The following is a 19,983-nucleotide window of genomic DNA, read 5'->3' as shown; positions in this document are numbered from 1 at the left end:
GGGGCCGCGCATGTTGAATTTCTTTTATGCGTTTAACCACGTGAGAAAATAGTGGAACCCCTGCAGGAGTGTCTATACCAGAGGTCACTAGAGCTCATTGCTCTTCATTTCCTTCTGCTAAGAGAGTCAATAATGCAATGATCTATTTCGTTCCTCCAGGACACATTATTTCGGCATTTCTGTAGACTTTTGGGCAAAACTTGTTCGCTCCAGTGTTATTTCTACATTTCCACATCTTCCGTGACACTAGGCGAAAATATGACATCATTCGTTCCGCCGGGCTTGAATTTGGACCCGACATCTGGGTCAACTATCAGAACCCTACCCGAGTTGGTAGATTTTCACTTCGAGAAAAACCCCGACCATCTGTTTTGCTTCCAAGCTGAGAAGCACAACTCCCTTGTGCCAATCACTTATGGACATCTTTCTCATGCTGTTGCTCGTTGCCAAGCTTGGCTCGATGAACAAGCCATTGGGTCTCAGCCCATTGTTGGCCCAGATGGACAAGCAGAAAAGTGTGCGCCTGTCGCGATCTTTATGGAAAGTCACGTGGGTCTGGCTGTGTTCCTACTTGCATGTATGGGAAAGGGGATACCTGTAGTGCTGCTTTCGATACGCTTAAGTGCGCCTGCCGTCCGTCATCTCATCCAAAAGACAGGTGCGAAGATTATGCTTGTCTCATCGAGTCTTGAACTCAACGCTTCCGAAGCTTTTCCTACTGCTCATGAAAGTGGTCGAAAAGGAGAAGTGGAAGAAGAAACTAGGCCGAGGATATGCCCTGTGCCTGGGTACCATGACTTCTTTCAGGATGCGAAGCAGACACGTTCAGACAGTCTAGTGCGCACGGCAAACCCGAATCACTTTGTATCAGAAGATGACCGCCAAGTGCTTATTTTGCATTCCTCAGGAACATCGGGATTACCAAAGCCAATTCCTTGTTCACATCGCTATCTCTTGAGTTACGCGACCTGCCATAGCTTTCAGTCTGCTCAAGAGACTCACAACCTGGCCATTTCGACACTTCCATTGTTTCATGTAAGTAAGGAGACCACGGAAAAAAGAATTAATGAAAAAAAATACCATGATATCAGTAGTACTTACGAGTATCACAGGGCTTTGGGCTGGTTTCAGTATGTGGGTCTCTCGGTGCTGGCAAACCCGTTTGCATCCCCCCGCCGTCCATGATTCCGACAGGGGCCTCTATTGCAGCTCTCATACAAGACTCTGGAGCAAAAGGCTTGATGACTGTGCCATCAATTATTGAAGAGATTGAGGCTCTGGCAGATTCTAAGGGGCACACGGTCCTTCGGGAACTGGACTTTGTAGCTTTTGGTGCCGGCATGCTGAAGCCGGCCGTTGGAGAAAGGCTAGAGGCTTCTGGGGTCAGATTGATCAATCAGTACGGGTCTACGGAGACCGGCCCTCTAACGAACTTCTTGAAGCCTGAAAGAGGACATGACTGGCGTCAGATCACGTTGCGTCGTGACATAGTCGGACCACTCCAAGTGCAGTTGCATCGTGCCGACACGAATCCGGATCAGCCCGAACCCTCCCAGTCAGATGGTGAACCCAAAAATAGCTACTCGTATAAACTGAGTATGAGGCCGTTTGGATGGGGTTCCCGCTTTGAACTGCAAGATTTGATTGTCACTGAAAGAGAATGGTCAGTGGATAGCGACATTGGAGACTTCGCTTTTTCGATCGCCGGCCGCACTGACGACTTGATCTGTCTCGCCACTGGAGAGAAGGTGAGGCCGACAATTTTGGAGTCTCTTCTAAGACAACAAGAAGGGGTCAAGGATGCAAGCGTATTTGGCGACAATCGATTCGAACTCGGCGTCATCATAGAGCCAATCAAGAATCTCAAAGGCGCCGAACTGGAGGGATTCAAGGGCTTCTGTTGGCAAGTTATCCAGGACAACGGCCGTCAGATGGATGCTCATGCCAGAATCACTTCACCAGCTGCTATACTGTTTGTAGCCCCTGGTGACCTCCCAAGATCAGACAAGGGGAGCATCCTCCGACGCGCAGTAGCGACAAAGTTCGCTACAGAGATAGACAACGTTTACCGCAGTCTGGAAGCAATTACGGACGCACCTCCTCTAGACTTGTCATCCATCCCGTCGAGTGTTAGGGCTCTCGCGGAGCAAAACATCAGATGGCCGGGCTCTTTTGACGATTGGTCAGACGATGATGACTTCTTTTCCCATGGCGTGGACAGTCTGCAGGCAACTCGATTGCGACGGTCTTTAGTGGCTTCAGTGCGTGCGACCCATCTTGAATACGGCGCTGAAGCGACCCACATCCTCCCCGCGGACGAAATCACCAACGATTTTGTTTACCTGCACCCCTCCATCAAGGCATTGGCAGATGCATTGATACCAAAAAGCTCAAAAGCCAACGGTGTCCTCTCCGAAGCGCAGATCATCGAAGATCTGGTGGCCAAATACACGAATGGGGCCAAACTCAATCATCGCAGCGGCAAGTCCGTCGTTGCAATTACCGGTGCCACTGGAAGTTTAGGCTCTTTCGTTTTGGCCCAGCTTCTCATGGACGATTCTGTCGGCCAAATCATCTGTCTGAACAGACCTTCAAGCGAGAACCCGATAGAAAGGCAGAAGAAAGCCATGAAGACACGAGAGATCGCTGTTCCTGACGACGCGTGGACCAGGGTTGAAATACATCAGACGAACACGGCAGCTGACTGGCTCGGATTGGAAAAAGCAGTATACGAGCGTCTAGCAGCTCGAGTAACTCATATCTTGCACATTGCTTGGCCTATGAATTTCAAGATGGGCCTACAGTCCTACGGTGCCGCGTTTGAGACACTGCATAACTTGATTGCGTTGGCCCTCAAGGCACGCTCTCATCAAGGGACAAGAAAGCCTAGGGTTCTGTTCACGTCTTCCATCTCAACTGTTGGTAACTATCCGACGGTCAAGGGAGGGAGTTCAATTCCAGAGGTCTTTGTAGACGACTCGCTCTGCACTCTCGGGCTCGGCTACGCAAAGGCGAAACTCGTATGCGAGAAGATGATAGAGCGTGCCGCCAGTGAGTTTCCTGAGATCGAGGCAAGTCTGGCTAGGTTGGGGCAGATATCAGGTGCTAGCAATGGCTATTGGAACGCAAATGAGCACTTTGTTGCCGTCTGCGCATCGTCCGCCAAAGTCAAGAAATTTCCCAAACTGAGTGGGGTAAGAAACCTTGCCAATCCTCCGACCTCTTGGTATCTGAGTATATCACTAACCATTTGGATTAGACACTGTCCTGGCTACCGGTTGATAGTGCTGCCAAAGCAATCACCGAGATACTGTTTGATGATCAGCCACTTCGTCCAGTGTATCATCTGGAAAATCCCATGCGACAGAACTGGGAAGATGTAATCAGGCTTCTTTCCGAGGAGCTGCAGATTTCATCCTCATCGACTGTCTCAATCGAAGAATGGTTGAGTCTGGTTGAATCAGCGGACGAAGACAATAACCCTGCCCGAGGCCTTGTGCACTTTCTCGCAGAAGATTTCATCAAGATGTCGTGTGGGTCGGTTGTTTTGGATACCACCACCTCGCGCGACAGAAGCCCGACCCTTGCTGGTAGCCGATCTGTCCAAGAAGAAAAAATCAAGGCTTATATCTCGTACTGGAAGAAGATCCAATTGTTTGCATAGGCTTGCAAATTGGAGAAGATGACATGTCCTAAATCCTTTGCAAATTGTCGAGTTTGTGGCATGCAGTGTCTGCCATAACTGAGCGGAGTAACACGGCATTCCAGGGCTATTAGCGCTAACAAGGCCAGGCCAACAGAATAAAAAAAAAAAAAATTGGAAAACATTTCTCTCATAGGGCGACTGAATTGAATGAGCGGGCGTTTTATCATCGTCGAATTTTCCGTTTGAACTCTGCGTGACAGCAAAGAGAATCAAGATATAGGGCAGTTTAGAACTGCATGCGATTGGCGGACTACAAAATAAGTTCTGACGAGCCGATTGTTGGTCTTCCATGCTCATCCGTTAGCGCTAGTACACTGGTTGCTCCAGACTCCAGTACACTGGGTACACTAAAGAAGTGGGCATCGCGGGCATAACATCAAAACTACGACGAAGCAGGTGCTGAAATGATGAATGAAAAATAGCCAGTCCTACAATCGAGTTGGGGGGCAATGAAAAAGGGCCATGGAAGGCATCAGAGTCATCGAGCTAATAAGATACAAAGAGATGTGGTAATATCAATGATGCAGAAGAGTTGAGCTACAACAATAGATTCGGGCCTGTCAACAACCCCCGCGCGAGCGCCAGGGTACAGTGTACTAAGGGCTAGCAGACAAGGTGCCTATAGCTGCAGACTATTACCTTCACTGTTGTTTACAGAAGGACTTCTCGGATGAAAGACACCAGTTCGTATCTGGTTCGTTTTTGCAATCAAGCAGTTCTTATTGAGCCACGTTGAACTGATGAACCTCGACCAATTGAGAAACCGTAGCAAGCTGAATCTGCCTTGCAGATTATGTCATCCGGCTTCTCCGCCTGACATACCTGGCCACCACAGTACTTGGAAGTTGCAGCACAGCCTGATGCGTTTTTCTCCGCTCCTCTACCAATGCTCTACTAGTACCCAGACTCAAATACCCCATCAGTGGCTGGCAGAATTGCTTCAGGTCAGCCCATGAGCAGCACTCTCTGTTAGTAATGGAAACCCTCGCGGCATTGGGCATTGCTTGCAATCTGATGCAAGTCATCAGCTTCACTGGAGAAACCATTACCCTCTGCAAGCACATCTACAAGCGCGGATCAGCAAACCCTAGCCTCGAAACCAACGCAAAGACTTTGCAGGTTCTCATACAGTCCCTCGACAAATCGCTGCAAGCTTCGACATCTCAACTCCCTTCGGACAAGGCGACGCAAGAACTTGGAGAGCTGGCAAAGAAATGTCTTGTCGCAGTGACCACACTGTCAACTGAATTGGCCAAGATTGCTACCGCGGCTAGCAAGGGCAGCATTGGCAAGACCATAATTGCCATCTCAAGGCATTTGTGCAAATACGGAGATCTGCGCCGCTTGCAAGATGAGATTCAAGGGTACCAAAGTACATTAGAGTCTGGTCTCTTGGTCAGAATATGGTTTGGACCCCTTTCGCACTGATACCACTATTGAGTCTACGCTAATGAAAAGCTTCCAGTTCGACGAATGAGGCGGCAGTAATTCAAAGCCGTGAAGAGTTCAAAAGCCTCAATACCACACTTCAGCATTTCATCAATGCACTTGCCAAGAACCACGTGCACGTTTCTCAGTTGATACAAAGCGTCGAGAACCGAGTCGAAAATGGTTTTCTTGCAATCCGAGACGAAGCAACACAGAGGCGGGTCCTAGGGAGCCTAAAGTATGATGGAATGAATGACCGACGAAATACGGTTAAACCGCATCATCGAAGGACATTTGAGTGGATATTCCGCGACCGAGCAGCTGAGCATGATTCTGAGGACGACGACTTCTCGGATTTGGAGTCCGACTGCGCCTCGGATCATTCTGTTGCCTACTCTAATACTTCTGAGCCCGAGTCAGTCAGCCACAATGGAAATGGTGATACATTCAATGATGGCATACTATCGGATACTTCACAAGATGATACGTCACTCCCATGGAACAGTTTCGTCTCCTGGCTCCAATCTGACGACAGTGTCTACTGGGTCTCGGGCAAGCCTGGCTCAGGAAAGAGTACCCTCATGCTCTTTCTTCTCAGGGATTCTCGCACGCAGGCTCTTCTAGAAAAGTGGCGACCCGGCACGCGCATAATTAGCCACTTCTTACTGAGCTCCGGGTACCCCTTGCAACGAAATACCAAGGGAATCTACTGTTCACTCCTCCATCAGATACTTGAAGAAGATCTCAAAGACAAAGGGGTTCTCTTGTCGTTCCTGGCCCAAAGGCTCCCACTGGTCCTATCAAAGGACAATCCCGGCGATTGGGCAGACTCGGAGCTGAGAAAGGCGATCAAAGTAGTTCTCAAGAGTTCGAAAAGGCCAACATGCATCTTCATCGACGGACTGGACGAGCTTATTCCAAGTGAAATTCACGAGGATCTTTGGTCCTTCATATTGGGTTTGCAATCAATCCCACAGCTGAAGATGTGTCTCTCAAGCCGCCCGGAACCAATATTTCAACTGCGGCTTGAGAAGGTGCACAAACTGCGAATCCATACCTTGACGGAGAGTGATATCCGCACCTACACTATGGATTTCTTCAAGTCTAAGATATTACCTGGCCGAGAGAACATGAACAATTGGGAGCACAGACAATTTGTTCAAATCATCTGCGAAAGGTCCAATGGTGTTTTTCTATGGGTTTGCCTGGTTCTCAGAAGACTGCAGAGAGGTCTTACGAACAATGACAGCATTGCTATACTCAACGAACGCCTGAAGCAGACGCCAAAAGAGCTCCATGATCTATTCAATGACATGTGGGCTCGATCGGGACAAGACGCCGATTTGTCGGACTATATTTCGACAGCAGCCACCTACTTCGGTCTTGTTGATACGGTTCGCACTCACCCATGGCCTTATGCACGATATCCACGAGGCGTTATAACCGTTGCAGATATGATGCTGGCGACCGACCGCCGCTTTCTGCAAAGCGTTGTTGACGGGAACGATATAGATCCTGCAACAATTGTCGAGAAGTGCGACAATGTCATCATGAATCTAGGAACCAGATGCGCAGGGCTCTTGGAGTGTCATGAAGTTGATCTCGAATGTGTTCCCCGGAGAGAATGCAAATTTGCCAGCCAGATTCGCTATCACAAACTTGAGATCCGGTTTATCCACCGATCAGCATTGGAATATCTGCTCACGACTCAAGAGGGCAGTAAGATTCTTGCATATGACACGTCGACTTGCCAAGAGCGACAGGCACTTTTTTGTCATGTCGATGTGGCTCGAGCAAAGTTGTGGGGGTTCGTGGCTGAACATGATCGGAACCGCTCATGTCTAAATATCACGGAATTCCTGAACATGGTGTCAGGCTACGGGACCTATCACCGGACGTATTCTTTTTCAAATGATCTCGGTCGCTCATTGACCTCGCTCGCAGGATTGGTCTATATGGACGCCAGATCTCGAGATGAAGATTTCTTTCCATTCTACCCAGAATGCACAGTACCGGGCCGTTTTAGCCAGAGCTCCCCAGATTTCATCACGGTACTATGCTGTAGTTTCTCGTTTGGGTTGATGCCGACCTATCTTCGATTGCTTGACTCGAAACTCACACCTCAGTACCTTGGATATCTCGTCCTATGTATATGCAAACTTTTCACTTCAGTGAACCAGACTGTACTATGGCGGGATAATGGGTACCGTTTAGTAGAAGACTGGGTGTTTGACTTCGAATCGAGTTTGCAATTCCTCGTCAACAATGGAGCAAGCCTCAACGTCAAAGGACTCTGTGGTCTTGAACTGACGTTGGAAATGTTGGAAGGATCGATTGACTCGCATTCTTACCTCGATTCACCAGCGAATGTACTGATCCTCGATCTATACAATTATCTGGAACCCAGATTACTTCCGTCTCGAATTCGAATGATTTCCATGTTTCTCAAAAATGGAATCGATATGCACCAGGAAATGTTGCTCAGTATCTGCTGGTACACCAACAGGAAAATATGTAACCTGCAGTCGGGAATCCCTGCTCCAGGCGCGCACAGCAAGAGGCTCCTCGCATTTACAACGACACCGGGATATCTCCTTTGGTTGGCTTTGAGTTTGCTTCCTAAAATAAGGCGTTTTGCACCATGTCTGAGTGTTGCGGAAGATTTGGTTACGGATTTCATGAACCTTGAAGATATGCCGAGCAATCCGAAAGCACCAGAACCCTTAGCCTTCAAGGGTGGCTCGACTTCTGAAGCAGAAACTTTGGTATTCCATAAGATCAGTTCCGATCATCAGGAAGAATCGCTACGGCTCCTACTTGTTGACTTCCTCAAATCGCGTGTCCTTGGTGAGTTCAGGCCAGGTCAGGTTGAAAGGAAAATATGGGACGGCTTGTTTCCCATTGCACCGCAATGCGAGACAATGACATTGCAGCAGCTGAAAATGGATCTCGCAGCAAAGTACGATTTTGTCCGGGGCTCCGACTACTTGAGTAAGATTCCGAGGCTTGGGGATGAGAACGAGAAGATTCTCCGGGAGCATTTGAAGAGGGAAGCTTACCCTCACTGTGTAGTGTAGTAGAGGATTGTTCATGGCGACAGAGTGAAGCATGGCCAGTGTGGTGTTTTCATATTCGTATGGAGAAACTGTTGGCAGAGCAGCATTCAATACATGAGTTTCTAGTAGAGGTTGGTACCTGAAAGTAATAGAAAGTCAACCCGATTATCAAAACACTTTCCAATCAAGCTTGTCCGTTAACGGTTTGTCGTTGCGTCTTTGTCAAGGGCCATTCCCAAGACTTTGTGTGACTGCTTCAATTCTAAGATGCCATGATGCAGCCAATGAGCCCCAGTGATGGATATGTCAGTAATGGGAGATACATGGTGTATGGTGCAAAGGCTGATTAGCGACTCTTCGCTAGTCTTTCTTTGGCGTCTTCAGTTTTGCAGGAGCCGGTGAACACCCCCGTTGCCCGTCGCTTTGCGTCTTCTTCGATCTCGTCCAAGGGGTAAAACTTGGGGTGCTGGCCAAACATGGCGTCGAATTTTCGCCGGATGTCAAGAGGTAGATTGGTGGGCGACAGCTCAGAGTTGCGCAACCAGACACGAAGCAAGTGGCGTGGTTGAGAAACGTCTTCCGTAAAGCCTCTTCGAGCATGCTGAAGATACAGATTATTCACCCTGGGGACACTATCAATATCACGACGTAACGCAGTGAAAGTATCGTGGCTCGCTCACCATTCAATGTCACCAGGCTGGAGCTCAGTCTCTAGGCTGTATTGGTCTGCGACCCACTGCCAACCACCGAACGCCTCTCGTTCCTCAAATGTCAGGGCAGGGTACCGGAAATCCCTATCGGGTATCTAAAATCTGTCAGTCTTATATATCTCACCTCAAGATACAAAGGCTTACCTCTCCGTAACCAGTGAATGTTCGTGTAGAAAAGTTGAGGAACAGTTTTCCGCCATTGTGATGAATGAGGTTGACTCCTTCGTGGGGTATACCGTTGCTGGAAAGACTGTTAGCCACCAATCATGCAAGACCTGTAATTACTAGACATACGCCTGCCAACGGAACTTTCTCTCAGCTAGTATCCTGAGGATATCCGGTCTGTGCTTGGCGAGATGATTATACACCTGCCAGGAGCTTGCCACTGTCGATGCGCCTCCTGTCCCAGATAGGCTGACCGCCATGAGACTGACAACATCGCCACCAGCGTCGCTGTGATACATCTGCGCGTTTGTATCCTGCGCAGAAACATAAATCTTTCCGCGATTATGCGGATCAATATGACTTATGCTCTATCATGGGTTGTGTCAGTATAATACACATGAAACTGCAAGCCTTATTTACCCGTTGAGTCATAACCAACCTTTATGTGGCATAGACCTCTGTCAGCACCTTGGTTGAGCCTCTCATTCCCAGTCCATGAGTTGATGCCAATGAATGCTATGATCTGGTCTTCCTTGCTGTATGACTGGACAGGGAATCCTCGAAGCACCTGAACTCCTACTCCGTTGTATATGTTTTGTGCTAGCTCTTCCAACACGCGGCCGAAGTTGGGAAGGTGGAAACGTTCTCGATGGAGATCGGATAGAGGAAGGTCGAGCTGCTTCCATGACTATTTCTCGATTTAGTTCACATTTGATAACCTGAGTAGCGTGCATACTGGATACTGACTTGAATGGCAGCATCGACCTCGGCTATCTCTGCTAAAGTAATCTTGCGTATGAACAGGTCCGCTGTCTATGATTAGCACAGTTTGAGCGAGGTTGAGAATCATATACCTACGATTTTGGTTCAGATAGGAACCTGTCCAGACCTGAGGGCCCTTCAGCTCAGTTGGCCACCCTTTCGGCACGGAGCCAAAGTCAAAGTCAGTGGGATGTGCCGCATTAGCCGCCTCCCATTCCGGCTTGTTGAACAGGACGCCCGGTGCATCTGAATAGAGCTCGTATGGTATCGGTGTTGCCACGGCCATTTTTCCAAAGTTGATATGCGCAATGTGAATCCTGACGTTTCTTCTACTCGGGGGTTATATTAATTCCCATTACTTAAGGTCGAAGTCACCCTGGATATAATCTGTCCAAGCTCGCAAAGCCATACCGATATTGGAGCGGGTCACAGCTCTCTGATACTCGCTTATTTCACTAGTCGGGGTAGCACCTAGTATGATGCCATAGCGGGATTAGATGGCGTTCAGGTCCTGCAGATACCGAGTGTGGGGTCGCCCAAGCCCAGCGGAATGTACCTTCGGTAGCACACTGACCTTGGACCAATGGTTCTACAGTGATAACAGTCGAATTCATTGATATTGTGGAGTAAGGCGATTTTATATTTCCCCTAGGCTGCGATTGCGCTGCTGCCAGGGGCTATTCATGTACGCGTCTTCAGCAATCGCATACTATTCTAATTGAATGGCGTGATTAACGATGATGAAGACCATCATACTTACTTTCTTTCGTTATCCAAGCTCCTGTGAGCAACTAATAGTTTTGTTCTTGATACATCTCAAGCTTTCTTGAACTTTTGACGTGAAGCTGCTCGATGCAATGGCTTCCGTGCAAGTGATCAACGATGGAAAGGGTAAAACCGCGGTAGCAACAACACCCAACGCCGATGATTACGATGCTCCAGAATTTGATCCTGAAAACACAGCTCGTGAAAGCTCGTGGTGGAAAGGGGGTCATGATTCGGACGAAAAGAAACTGCTATTCAAGCTGGATTTCTTTATCCTGTGAGTGATGCAACACTGTATATCTATTACTAGTGGTCCTTTAGTTGCTCACAATTAATCAGGAGCTGGGCTTGTTTTGGCTATTTCTTGAGACTTCTCGATACCACAAACATGAGTAAGGACTTACCCTGTGACATGATATCAAGATACTGACCATTTTGTTTAGCAAATGCTTATGTATCTGGCATGAAGGAGGCAAGAAGTCACTGAATCCATGCAGGATCTTGTTAAAGTTATTCTAACCAAAGTATTCTAGGACTTGAATCTGTATTCAGACGAATACAACCTCTTCTCCACGTTTTGGACAGTCGGATACACGATTGGCATGATTCCTAGCCAAGTCATCACTTCATATGTTCGCCCGTCAGTATGGATACCCATATGCGAGGTTATCTGGGCCATCTTGACGTTCTGTTTTGCCGCTGTGCGCAATGCCAAGACCATCTACGCGATGCGCTTCCTGATTGGATTGGCGGAGGCGCCGTTCTACATTGGGGTCATGACACTTCTTGGAAATTGGTACACGCCCAAGGGCAAGTTATCTACCCTTTTAAGGGTATTGGTCAAATGATCAACTAACCTTCTCTATTTAGAGCTTGCTACTAGGGCTGGTATTTTCTACTCGGCCTCTTTTGCAGCCAATATGTTTTCCGGCTACCTTCAAGCCGGTGTCTACACCGGTCTAAATGGGCATCATGGCCTCGCAGGCTGGAGATGGCTCTTCATCATGTGTGGAGTCATCAATGTGCCCGGAGCCCTTTGGGGTTTCGTGGCTGTCCCTGACAGTCCGTACAATACTCGCGTATTCTATCTCAGTGAGAAGCAGATCGAACTCGCAAAGGCGCGGATGGAGCGGCTCGAACGGAAGCCTTTCAACGGTATTACCCTCCAGACCTTCCGAAAGATGTTGTCTAGCCCGTTTGTTTGGGTTTTCGTCATCAATTACATGTATGTTATATCTGCGATGAGGTCATGATCTTGGCTAACTCATACTCCGTGCAACAGTTTCTTCTGCCTCGACACTTACGCACTGTCTTTCTTTGCTATATACCTCAAATCGTTAGGGACGTACACTGTTCAGCAGGTCAACGTGTAAGGCCTCTTTACCCTGTGGCATCTTTACTTGTCTGATAACGAATAGAATCCCGACAGCCGCCTACGCTGTCGGTCTGGTTGGCACAATTATCTGGGGTGTTCTCTCGGACCGTCTTCATACGCGCATAGTGATCGCAGTAGCCATCACGGCTGTCAATGTGGTCTCGAACGCAGTGCTAGCTGCATCCGTATCCAAAGCCAGCATCTTCTTTGGCTACATGATCAATGCAGCGACATATGCATATGGCCCAGTTATTATTGTGAGATCAATAACCGTGCGCAATGAAGAAATTGAATTAGATGCTGATATATTATTGCGCAGTCATATCTGAATGAAGTATTCTCATCCTCAGCTGACGAACGTGCTCTGATCTTGGGTATTGCTCAAGCGATTGGCGCTGCCTTTAATGCATGGGTTCCTTTGTTCATTTTCAACACTGGCACGCAAGCACCTCTGTTTAAAATTGGATTCACGACAGCTTCTGCTTGTGCTGCAGCACAAGGCGTCGGAGTTTTGCTACTTGGAAAATTCGGCAAGACAATCGAGGATAAACGGCGCCATGTTGAAACCGAGTCATAAGTAGCAGAACAAAGTGGGGCTGGGGATGTGGTCATTTGTCTGCTCTAGCTAGCATTTGCATAGAAAATGCTGATGTGATGCACGACTAGATCTGGTAGATAAGAAACACCTTTCACTGGACACTGATTTTGGCTGAAAAAGCAAGGAGGATCTTGTTTATGATGTATACAATTTGACGTTTCAAACCCCAACAGCGGCACTGGACGCGTCCTGAATATGGCCAGCAATGCGTCTTACCCACTTATTGGCTTTGTCAATGTCTTCTTCCTCAACGCTCTCCAAGATTCCGGGAAAGACAACACCATCATACCCAGCCCATAAGCCTGGGGCAAAGACCTGGAAAATGGTTAACATGAGAAAACCGATGCTGAATATTTGATCTTACCGAATGCTTGTACCATGGCCTTCCGGGTAGCCCCTTTGAGGATTTCAGAATAAAACTCTTTTCAATTTCTCGGTAGCGTTTATTGATCTCTGCGACGCCAAATTGGCTGCGGCTGACTTTCTGCCCTCGCAATGTTGACAGATCGCAACCACGAGCTAGCTCATCTAAGGACGTCGTTGCTTCTGCGAATTTTGCAACTGAACTCTTGAGAGGTTCAAGATCTAGTCTTGCTATTTCCCTTGACTGGAGATTCAAGACATGTTTCTCCACTGTTGACGCGTAGTCTTGGGCTGCGAAGCCGAGAAGAGGGATGCCCGCCAATCTCACAGCCAAGATGCCCCACAGTCTCGCCATCGCCAAGTGTTTCATGAATCCTGGGTCGCCAAATTTTTCAATCCAGAAATGACTGTCATAATTCGAATGATAAGGGTACACCGCAGTTCCGCGCTTGTTGAAAACGAGGTCAAGCGAAGGAATGCCCATATGATGAAAGAATACCGTGTAATCACTTCCAGTGCCCATGGGCGCCAGCAAAGAAGCGCCATTGTTTGTGTCCGTCCAGTCCTTCCAGTCATCAAAGACTGTGCTGTTGGCGTTGATCGGGGATGGAATGATGCTCATCGCATGAGAAAGTGCATCGGCTAGTAATGGGCTTCCAGTCGCCCCAAGTATCTGCCCGCCATTCGTGGACTCATCGACATTGATGTCTAGGACGTGTCAGTGGCAACATCAAGAAGACAGACGTATTTCAACTTACAGGCTACGCAGTTTTCACTGAGCTCCTTCTCATACTCTTCCCCGAACTCGGTCGAACCCACCAGTCCATATTCTTCATTGTCCCAGGATGCAAGGATGCTGTACATGTCAGCATAGCTCAATCCATCTGCGGCGTTCATGACCTACAGCTTCCGGTAAGGCTGCCAACCGGCCTGAACGAGGCTCCCCAGTCCACGTACCACCTCATTCATCGCAGCACCCCCGCTTACCGGGTCGACAGCACCACAACACCATGAATCGTGGTGATTCCCTAGAATGACAATTTCCTGTGCCCGGCCAGGGATTGTGCCAATCACGTTATATATAGGTGAAATCCGATATTCGCCTTGGTTGACTAGCGAAACTTTGGCCTTTGACGGGCCAGTCCAATACTCCACACCAGGTAAAGCTCCCTTCCAATCTTGTCCTCCCATATCCTTTGACGATAGGCCGTGGCCGTCAAGTGCTTTGAGGAATGGCAGCGCATCTGTGTAGGAAATGGGTAACGATGGTATGCTTGGAATTGCATCACTCGGGTCTTGGCGCTCAGTATCCGGCCCAGGTAGACTGGGATAGCCAGGTGTAGTAGGATCCCCAACAGCAACGGAGAAGAAATCCACGCTGCCTCGCTGAATGCTTGTTGGGTGGCGTGCCGGCCCGTGAGGATATGGCTGGTAACCGTTCTCAATGGTGAGCTCACCATCCTCTTGGGGGTCATTATAAATCAGCACCGCTGCGGCTCCGAATTTCTGAGCTGCCCGTACTTTCAATCCTCTAAACACCATGCTGTACTTGCAGATGACGACCTTTCCCTGCACTGATACACCTTTACTATTCAGAAGCTTGAAATCTTCATGAGTTCCAAAATTCGCATATACTAACTCAGCAGCAGTCACTTCCCCGTTGGCACTGAATCCATGGAAAGCAGGGAAACCATTGCTCGGAGACGAAGTCGGGTCCTCAGCGATCTCGACTTCTGTCAAACTCGCTCTAAACGCTACCGTGCTCCCGTCGCTAGAGAGCAGGCTCAAGGAAGATTTGACGGGAAAATTTTGCAAAACATCGTAGCGAACTAGATCAGTTTGGACACCATATGATTGCCATAGGTCTCGGATCGATTCGGCATGTTGTAAGTCCCCTGCGAGATGAGGCTTGGAACTATACGTCTTTGAAAAATGCTTCAAGTTGTCCACCTTTGGGCAGTGTAGCATATGCTGCTCGACCTCACTTTGTGCCAAGTTACGCATGGTGTTGATGGTACCTGGAAAATCCTAGAGGCTGCCGAGGTAAGTTACTGCATCCGTCCACCATGAACAAAGTAACGATACTAAAGACTCGCAATCGGCCGAACCGGGGGGAGATAAGGTTGCGGAGTACACCGACCGAAATCGGCCAAGACCCGAGCAAAAACTCCACCATCGTCGGGAACCGAGAGCCGTCGCCATCTAGCATGAGCACTGCGGCGTTGCAACTCCGTACAATTAATTATCTAATAAAGTGCTAAGCGATGTAGCTACTAGCTTAGTACTCTCAACACGAGCGTGTTCAATCTGATTTAACCTTAATTGATTTCTGCAGGGCCTGTGGATCATTGGCAGGTTGGTGCCGGCATATTGGCTGGTCTGTGGCTATCCACAGATTTCCACAATAACTCTCATGAACATCCTAATGCAATCGAGATAATCTGGTATATCCACCTTTTCATCCGGTCGGGTATTGTACTTGCCGCCTGGGCCGCACACGACACCTTCCATGCCCAAGCTCTTGTAAAGATGGCCCGCGTCGGAGCCGTAGAAACATGTTGGCGCAAGGACCCCAGTGGGCTGTTGTGTTCCCCGAACATCGTAATAGGCCTCGTTTAGCGACTTGACTATATGCGATTCGGGCGATACCTCAAACGCTGGCATGGTGGGTTCAAATCTCTGTTTGAGCTCAAAGGTCATGCCAGGGAAGTCGAGGATGACCTGTTCGATGACTGCAGCCAAGTCCTGCATGACGCCTTCTTGTGTCTGGCCCGGCGCATATCTAGCACTGCCGGCAAGTTTGCACACATCGGCTACCTGAGGCGGCCGCCACTCCGCCAGCTCGTCGCCTAGGGCACCATGCACGACGCCGATCTGGCAACGGTTACACTTGAGGTGCTCCTTGCTCTTTGCACCGCTAAAGACCATGCCGTTGAGCTTTGGGATGAGCTTGCAAGCTGCCATGATGGCATCAGCCGCCTCTTCACGCGCAGACATGTGTCGCGTGACTCCTCTCAAAACAATCTCAAAGATCAAGGCCTCGGCGTGCATGGTAACGGCCTTGATGTCGGAAGGCTCGCAGTTGATAAAATAGTCAGCATGGATTTTGCCCTTTTCAATCAGGGCCATGGTACCGACGCCTCCTTGTAGCTCGCCCACCACAAAGGTCAGATAGACATCCGCCCTAGGCATCCAGCCGCTGGCCTTTAATGTCTCCACGGCGCAAAAGTAGGCAGCGCACCCTGCCTTCATGTTGCTGACACCAATTCCGTAAATAAAGTCGTCGTCCACTTTGCCTTCCCATGGATCGATGGTCCATCCTCCGCTCACGGGGTTGGTATCCAGGTGGCCATTGAATAGGAGCGACTTTGCTGCATTGTCGCCCTTTCCTCTTCCTCTCCAGGTACCCACTGCATTCTGTCGTTTTTCTTCATCGAATGGCACAATTTCCGTGTCGAGACCAATCTCTCTCATGCACGCGGCAATGTGGCTAGTCACTGTCAATTCGCCGTCTGTTTGGGAATAGCTCTTGATTTGCACCAATTTCGATAGGAACGAAAGACATTTCTCCTTGTCGATGTCTGGAAACTGCATCTCGGAACTCTGGCGCAACCGGCACCCGGTTTTTCCTTGGACCTGTGAAATCTCTTGGTTTTGCTGATAATGGTGTTGCTGGTCCATAGTATTCCCATCAAGGGAAAAACACTATCCCGGATATCCGGATTCTCGGTTGCGCACAAGTGTGCATTGGCTGATATCTATACTAGTGTCGGCCGAGTACCGGCCAATAGCAGCAAAGGCTAGACTTGACTGGGGACAACATGTCCGGCGATCATCGGCTTCACTCCGCCGACGTTGCAACGGGATAGCGGGTCATTGCCGATAAGGAAATGCAGTTTCAGCAAATCAAGCAACGTAGTTTGGCAAGCAAGTTATGATGAGAACAATATAAGCCAAGATGTCGGCACGACTGATGAAATAATCACCAGAAGGCAACACAGGCTCGTCTCCTCAGGTACCATGGCTGGCAACGACGACATCGAGGCTGCGACCACGAATACTCATCCCGAGGATGCAGTAAAGGGAGAAGTTGCTGACGAGGGTTATGAGCTATTTGAGGAGACAGCGCCCGATGCGGTCTCACAGGAAGCAGCCGACGCTGTTCGTCGCAAGATTGACCGTCATTTGCTCCCTCTCATGTGCGCGCTCTACGGCCTCAACTATGTTGACAAGGTGGCAAATGGTTGGGCAGTGCTCTTCGACCTGAGAGCTGATCTTGGTCTGGTCGGAACTGAGTATTCATGGGCTAGCTCCATGTTTTACTTCGGCTACTTGGCCGCACAATATCCCGCCAACTACATTTTGCAGCGCTTTCAGACGGCCAGGGTTCTGAGCATATCCGTCATTATCTGGGGAATCCTCATGCTTGGGTCAGTCGACATTCCTGTATCTTCACCTTGCAATCACGACCTGCTAACTATATTCCAGTCATCTTGGCCTTAAGAATTTCGCCGGGTTCATGGTGATTCGCTTCCTCCTTGGCGTCGCCGAGTCAGTTGTCACGCCTGGCTTTGTGCTGTACACTTCCATGTTCTACACCCGAAAGGAGCAGGTGTGGCGAACTATGCTATGGGCCGCTATGCAAGGATGCTTCAGTATCGTGACAGCTCTGATATCATATGGGTTGGGTCACATCACCAACACCGCCCTACGTCCGTGGATGTACATCTTTCTTGTCCTAGGTCTCCTGAGTCTGATTGTCGGATTCGGCTGGCTCTTTTACATGCCTCAGACCCCAAATAAGGCCAGATTCCTTTCCCCAGAGGAGCGCGTGATTGCAGTCCAACGCGTCGCTGGCAACATGATGGGAATCAAGGGCTACCAGTGGAAGAGCTACCAGATATGGCACGCCGTCATTGACCCCAAGGTCTGGCTAATTTTAGCCTTTGTCCTCTTTACTCAGCTACCAAACGGAGGACTCACCAGCTTTGGATCTCTTGTCGTCTCTGGCTTCGGCTTTGATTCCTTTAGAACGCTGCTCATTGGCCTGCCCTCGAGTGTGGTGAGTGCCGGTAGTATGATTGTATGGGGAACCTTCTCCATCAAGCACGGCAACCTACGCACTTGGGGCATGATCATTCCCCTCTTGCCCGCCATCGCCGGTATTGCCGCTGTGTATGGTACCATGAACACCGATGCAAACAAGTACGGCCGAGTTGTTGCCTACTGGTTGATCAACTCGTATGCGGTAACAGTAAGTAGAAGACTTTAGCGAACAACACAGAGAGATACTGACAAAGATGAAAGTGGCCATTCGTACTGACCATTATTGGTCAAAACATTGCCGGACACACCAAGCGAGCCTTTACCAACACGATGATGCTGATCTTGTTTGCGACCGGCAATATCGCCGGTCCCTTTTTCTTCCGCAGTCAAGATGCTCCGCGATACGTCTTGGCCATCGCCAGTATTCTCGTCTTTTTCTGCGCGTCCTTGCTCTGCGCTGTAGTGCTGCGCTTCTACATGTTGTGGGAAAACAAGAGGAGAGATCGTGTCTATGGCGCTGTAGAGACTACAGAGGCCAAGGTTGACGGCATGCGGACGGGTATGCACGATAAGACGGATCAAGAGAACACAGATTTCCGATACGTTCTGTAATTTCTAAAGAGGTTTGATTTAGCAGGTTAATATCCAGAGAAAACATACTGTATCCCACATATTTGTTGTATGACGTCTAGGTGCATGAAAAACACCATGTAAGGCAAAGTAAAAAAAAAAAGAAAGAAATCCCGCGACAGGAAACAAAATGCTTTGGATGCGGCGTGCGCGACGATTCAGCGCATTCGGGTCTGAACATCCAGCTCGTCGAGGAGCCGACGGAGCCAAGTTCATCTACTTCTTCATTGTCTGCTGCGCCCTAGTCCTGGCGAATGCTCGGGCCTTCAGAATCTGCTAGTACTCAGTCGCGTAATCTTGCCGCTCGATGTGTGTCTTATTGTAAGTAATCACTCCGTTGATTTAATCACCTATCAGGTCCTTCCGATGCCATCGATCTTTCCGCTGACGTGTCGTCTGTCATAGATGGCAGCCATGACCATCACCAGAGTGTACCTTTGTTACCTAAGTCTCTGTCCAGAATGGTATAGGCTGTTCATTTCTTCCACGGACGCACGAAAAAAAAAAACACAAACACTATAAGGTTCAAAGTCTGCTGATGAAGTTACCAGTGGCCGAGATAATCTTGCGCGCGCTTTCTCCAAAGCTGAGCAATTCGGCGACGAGGAAAGTGTCATGCAAGGCAGCATCCTCTTGATGCAGCTCGATGACCTGCCCTGATTCAAGAGGCAGCTTGCCGGTTACGCCGATGCGGGACTTCAAGTCCGTCACGGCATAAGCTACACGCGCCAGCAGTGCCTGCTTCGCGATCCACTGAGGATGTGGCCTGAGACGCACGATGGAAGCAATGAGCAGCCAGAGCGGCACAGGTGCGAGGATAGTCACGACGTAAGTCAATTGAAACAAGGCCTTAAGAGGTTGATGGGAGACCGACGGCTGCTGTTTAAAGCCAGCCATGATGTATGTTTGAGCGGATTTTATGATTTGCAATGGAATGTGTGAAGGATCAGAGAGGAGATGAGGGGCGTTCCTCAGCGACTAGCAACATCAAATCCAACACTCCATACATGTACCTTGATATATACACCCATCCAGCAATCCAGTGTTGCGTTCACTAACCCCGGGTGCAATATTTGAGCATAGCGATCGAGTGGGCCACTAAATCGCCGTACCGGCAGCTGCACCTAGCCGCTAGGCCCTAGTGTGTGCTGCAATCATTAGCGTCTTGGTTCCCGAAAGCAACCAAAAGATATTGGCAATCGCACAATGGCCAGACAGCATAGTAATGTTCGCGTTGTTATGCAAAATATGGCCGAGTTGATCGAAAACTCAGAATTGCAAGGTACTGGTGGAGATATGACAACAATCTCCTTCATGAGTTACAATCTGTTTAACCCGCAAACGGTCTGCGCAGACGTCTTTTTCTTCCGCTTAATTGG

General features: G+C 49.1%; 8 protein-coding genes across 8 annotated transcripts; 4 read left to right on the top strand and 4 right to left on the bottom strand.

Moving 5' to 3' along the window:
• Nucleotides 1-258: 258 nt before the first annotated feature.
• Nucleotides 259-3,664, top strand: PFICI_00364 (uncharacterized protein; the record flags this gene model as incomplete). Its single annotated transcript, XM_007828945.1, has 3 exons — nt 259-1,035; nt 1,113-3,194; nt 3,260-3,664. 3 exons carry the CDS (start codon nt 259-261, stop codon nt 3,662-3,664), a joined length of 3,264 nt encoding a protein of 1,087 aa, XP_007827136.1.
• A 1,017-nt stretch (nt 3,665-4,681) lies between these two features.
• On the top strand, nt 4,682-8,211 carry PFICI_00363 (uncharacterized protein; the record flags this gene model as incomplete). The annotated part of the gene is made up of 2 exons (XM_007828944.1): nt 4,682-5,112; nt 5,172-8,211. The coding sequence occupies 2 exons, from the start codon at nt 4,682-4,684 to the stop codon at nt 8,209-8,211; spliced, it is 3,471 nt and encodes a 1,156-aa protein (XP_007827135.1).
• A 325-nt stretch (nt 8,212-8,536) lies between these two features.
• On the bottom strand, nt 8,537-10,113 carry PFICI_00362 (uncharacterized protein; the record flags this gene model as incomplete). The annotated part of the gene is made up of 7 exons (XM_007828943.1): nt 8,537-8,813; nt 8,871-8,995; nt 9,045-9,141; nt 9,195-9,433; nt 9,505-9,753; nt 9,813-9,874; nt 9,924-10,113. The coding sequence occupies 7 exons, from the start codon at nt 10,111-10,113 to the stop codon at nt 8,537-8,539; spliced, it is 1,239 nt and encodes a 412-aa protein (XP_007827134.1).
• A 571-nt stretch (nt 10,114-10,684) lies between these two features.
• Nucleotides 10,685-12,544, top strand: PFICI_00361 (uncharacterized protein; the record flags this gene model as incomplete). Its single annotated transcript, XM_007828942.1, has 8 exons — nt 10,685-10,869; nt 10,932-10,984; nt 11,036-11,071; nt 11,145-11,425; nt 11,465-11,817; nt 11,875-11,961; nt 12,011-12,224; nt 12,287-12,544. The coding sequence occupies 8 exons, from the start codon at nt 10,685-10,687 to the stop codon at nt 12,542-12,544; spliced, it is 1,467 nt and encodes a 488-aa protein (XP_007827133.1).
• A 180-nt stretch (nt 12,545-12,724) lies between these two features.
• PFICI_00360 (uncharacterized protein) lies at nt 12,725-14,932 on the bottom strand (the record flags this gene model as incomplete). Its single annotated transcript, XM_007828941.1, has 4 exons — nt 12,725-12,880; nt 12,930-13,636; nt 13,687-13,784; nt 13,833-14,932. The coding sequence occupies 4 exons, from the start codon at nt 14,930-14,932 to the stop codon at nt 12,725-12,727; spliced, it is 2,061 nt and encodes a 686-aa protein (XP_007827132.1).
• Nucleotides 14,933-15,313: 381 nt separating this feature from the next.
• Nucleotides 15,314-16,609, bottom strand: PFICI_00359 (uncharacterized protein; the record flags this gene model as incomplete). Its single annotated transcript, XM_007828940.1, has 1 exon — nt 15,314-16,609. One exon carries the CDS (start codon nt 16,607-16,609, stop codon nt 15,314-15,316), a length of 1,296 nt encoding a protein of 431 aa, XP_007827131.1.
• A 339-nt stretch (nt 16,610-16,948) lies between these two features.
• PFICI_00358 (uncharacterized protein) lies at nt 16,949-18,586 on the top strand (the record flags this gene model as incomplete). Its single annotated transcript, XM_007828939.1, has 3 exons — nt 16,949-17,358; nt 17,417-18,182; nt 18,236-18,586. The coding sequence occupies 3 exons, from the start codon at nt 16,949-16,951 to the stop codon at nt 18,584-18,586; spliced, it is 1,527 nt and encodes a 508-aa protein (XP_007827130.1).
• A 543-nt stretch (nt 18,587-19,129) lies between these two features.
• Nucleotides 19,130-19,501, bottom strand: PFICI_00357 (uncharacterized protein; the record flags this gene model as incomplete). Its single annotated transcript, XM_007828938.1, has 1 exon — nt 19,130-19,501. One exon carries the CDS (start codon nt 19,499-19,501, stop codon nt 19,130-19,132), a length of 372 nt encoding a protein of 123 aa, XP_007827129.1.
• Nucleotides 19,502-19,983: the final 482 nt, after the last annotated feature.

Source organism: Pestalotiopsis fici (assembly GCF_000516985.1).
Source record: "Pestalotiopsis fici W106-1 unplaced genomic scaffold PFICI_Scf_1, whole genome shotgun sequence".
NCBI classification, from domain to species: Eukaryota; Fungi; Ascomycota; class Sordariomycetes; order Amphisphaeriales; family Sporocadaceae; genus Pestalotiopsis; species Pestalotiopsis fici.
The sequence above is the reverse complement of the archived record's forward strand: the minus strand, read 5'-3'. Positions and strand labels throughout refer to the sequence as shown.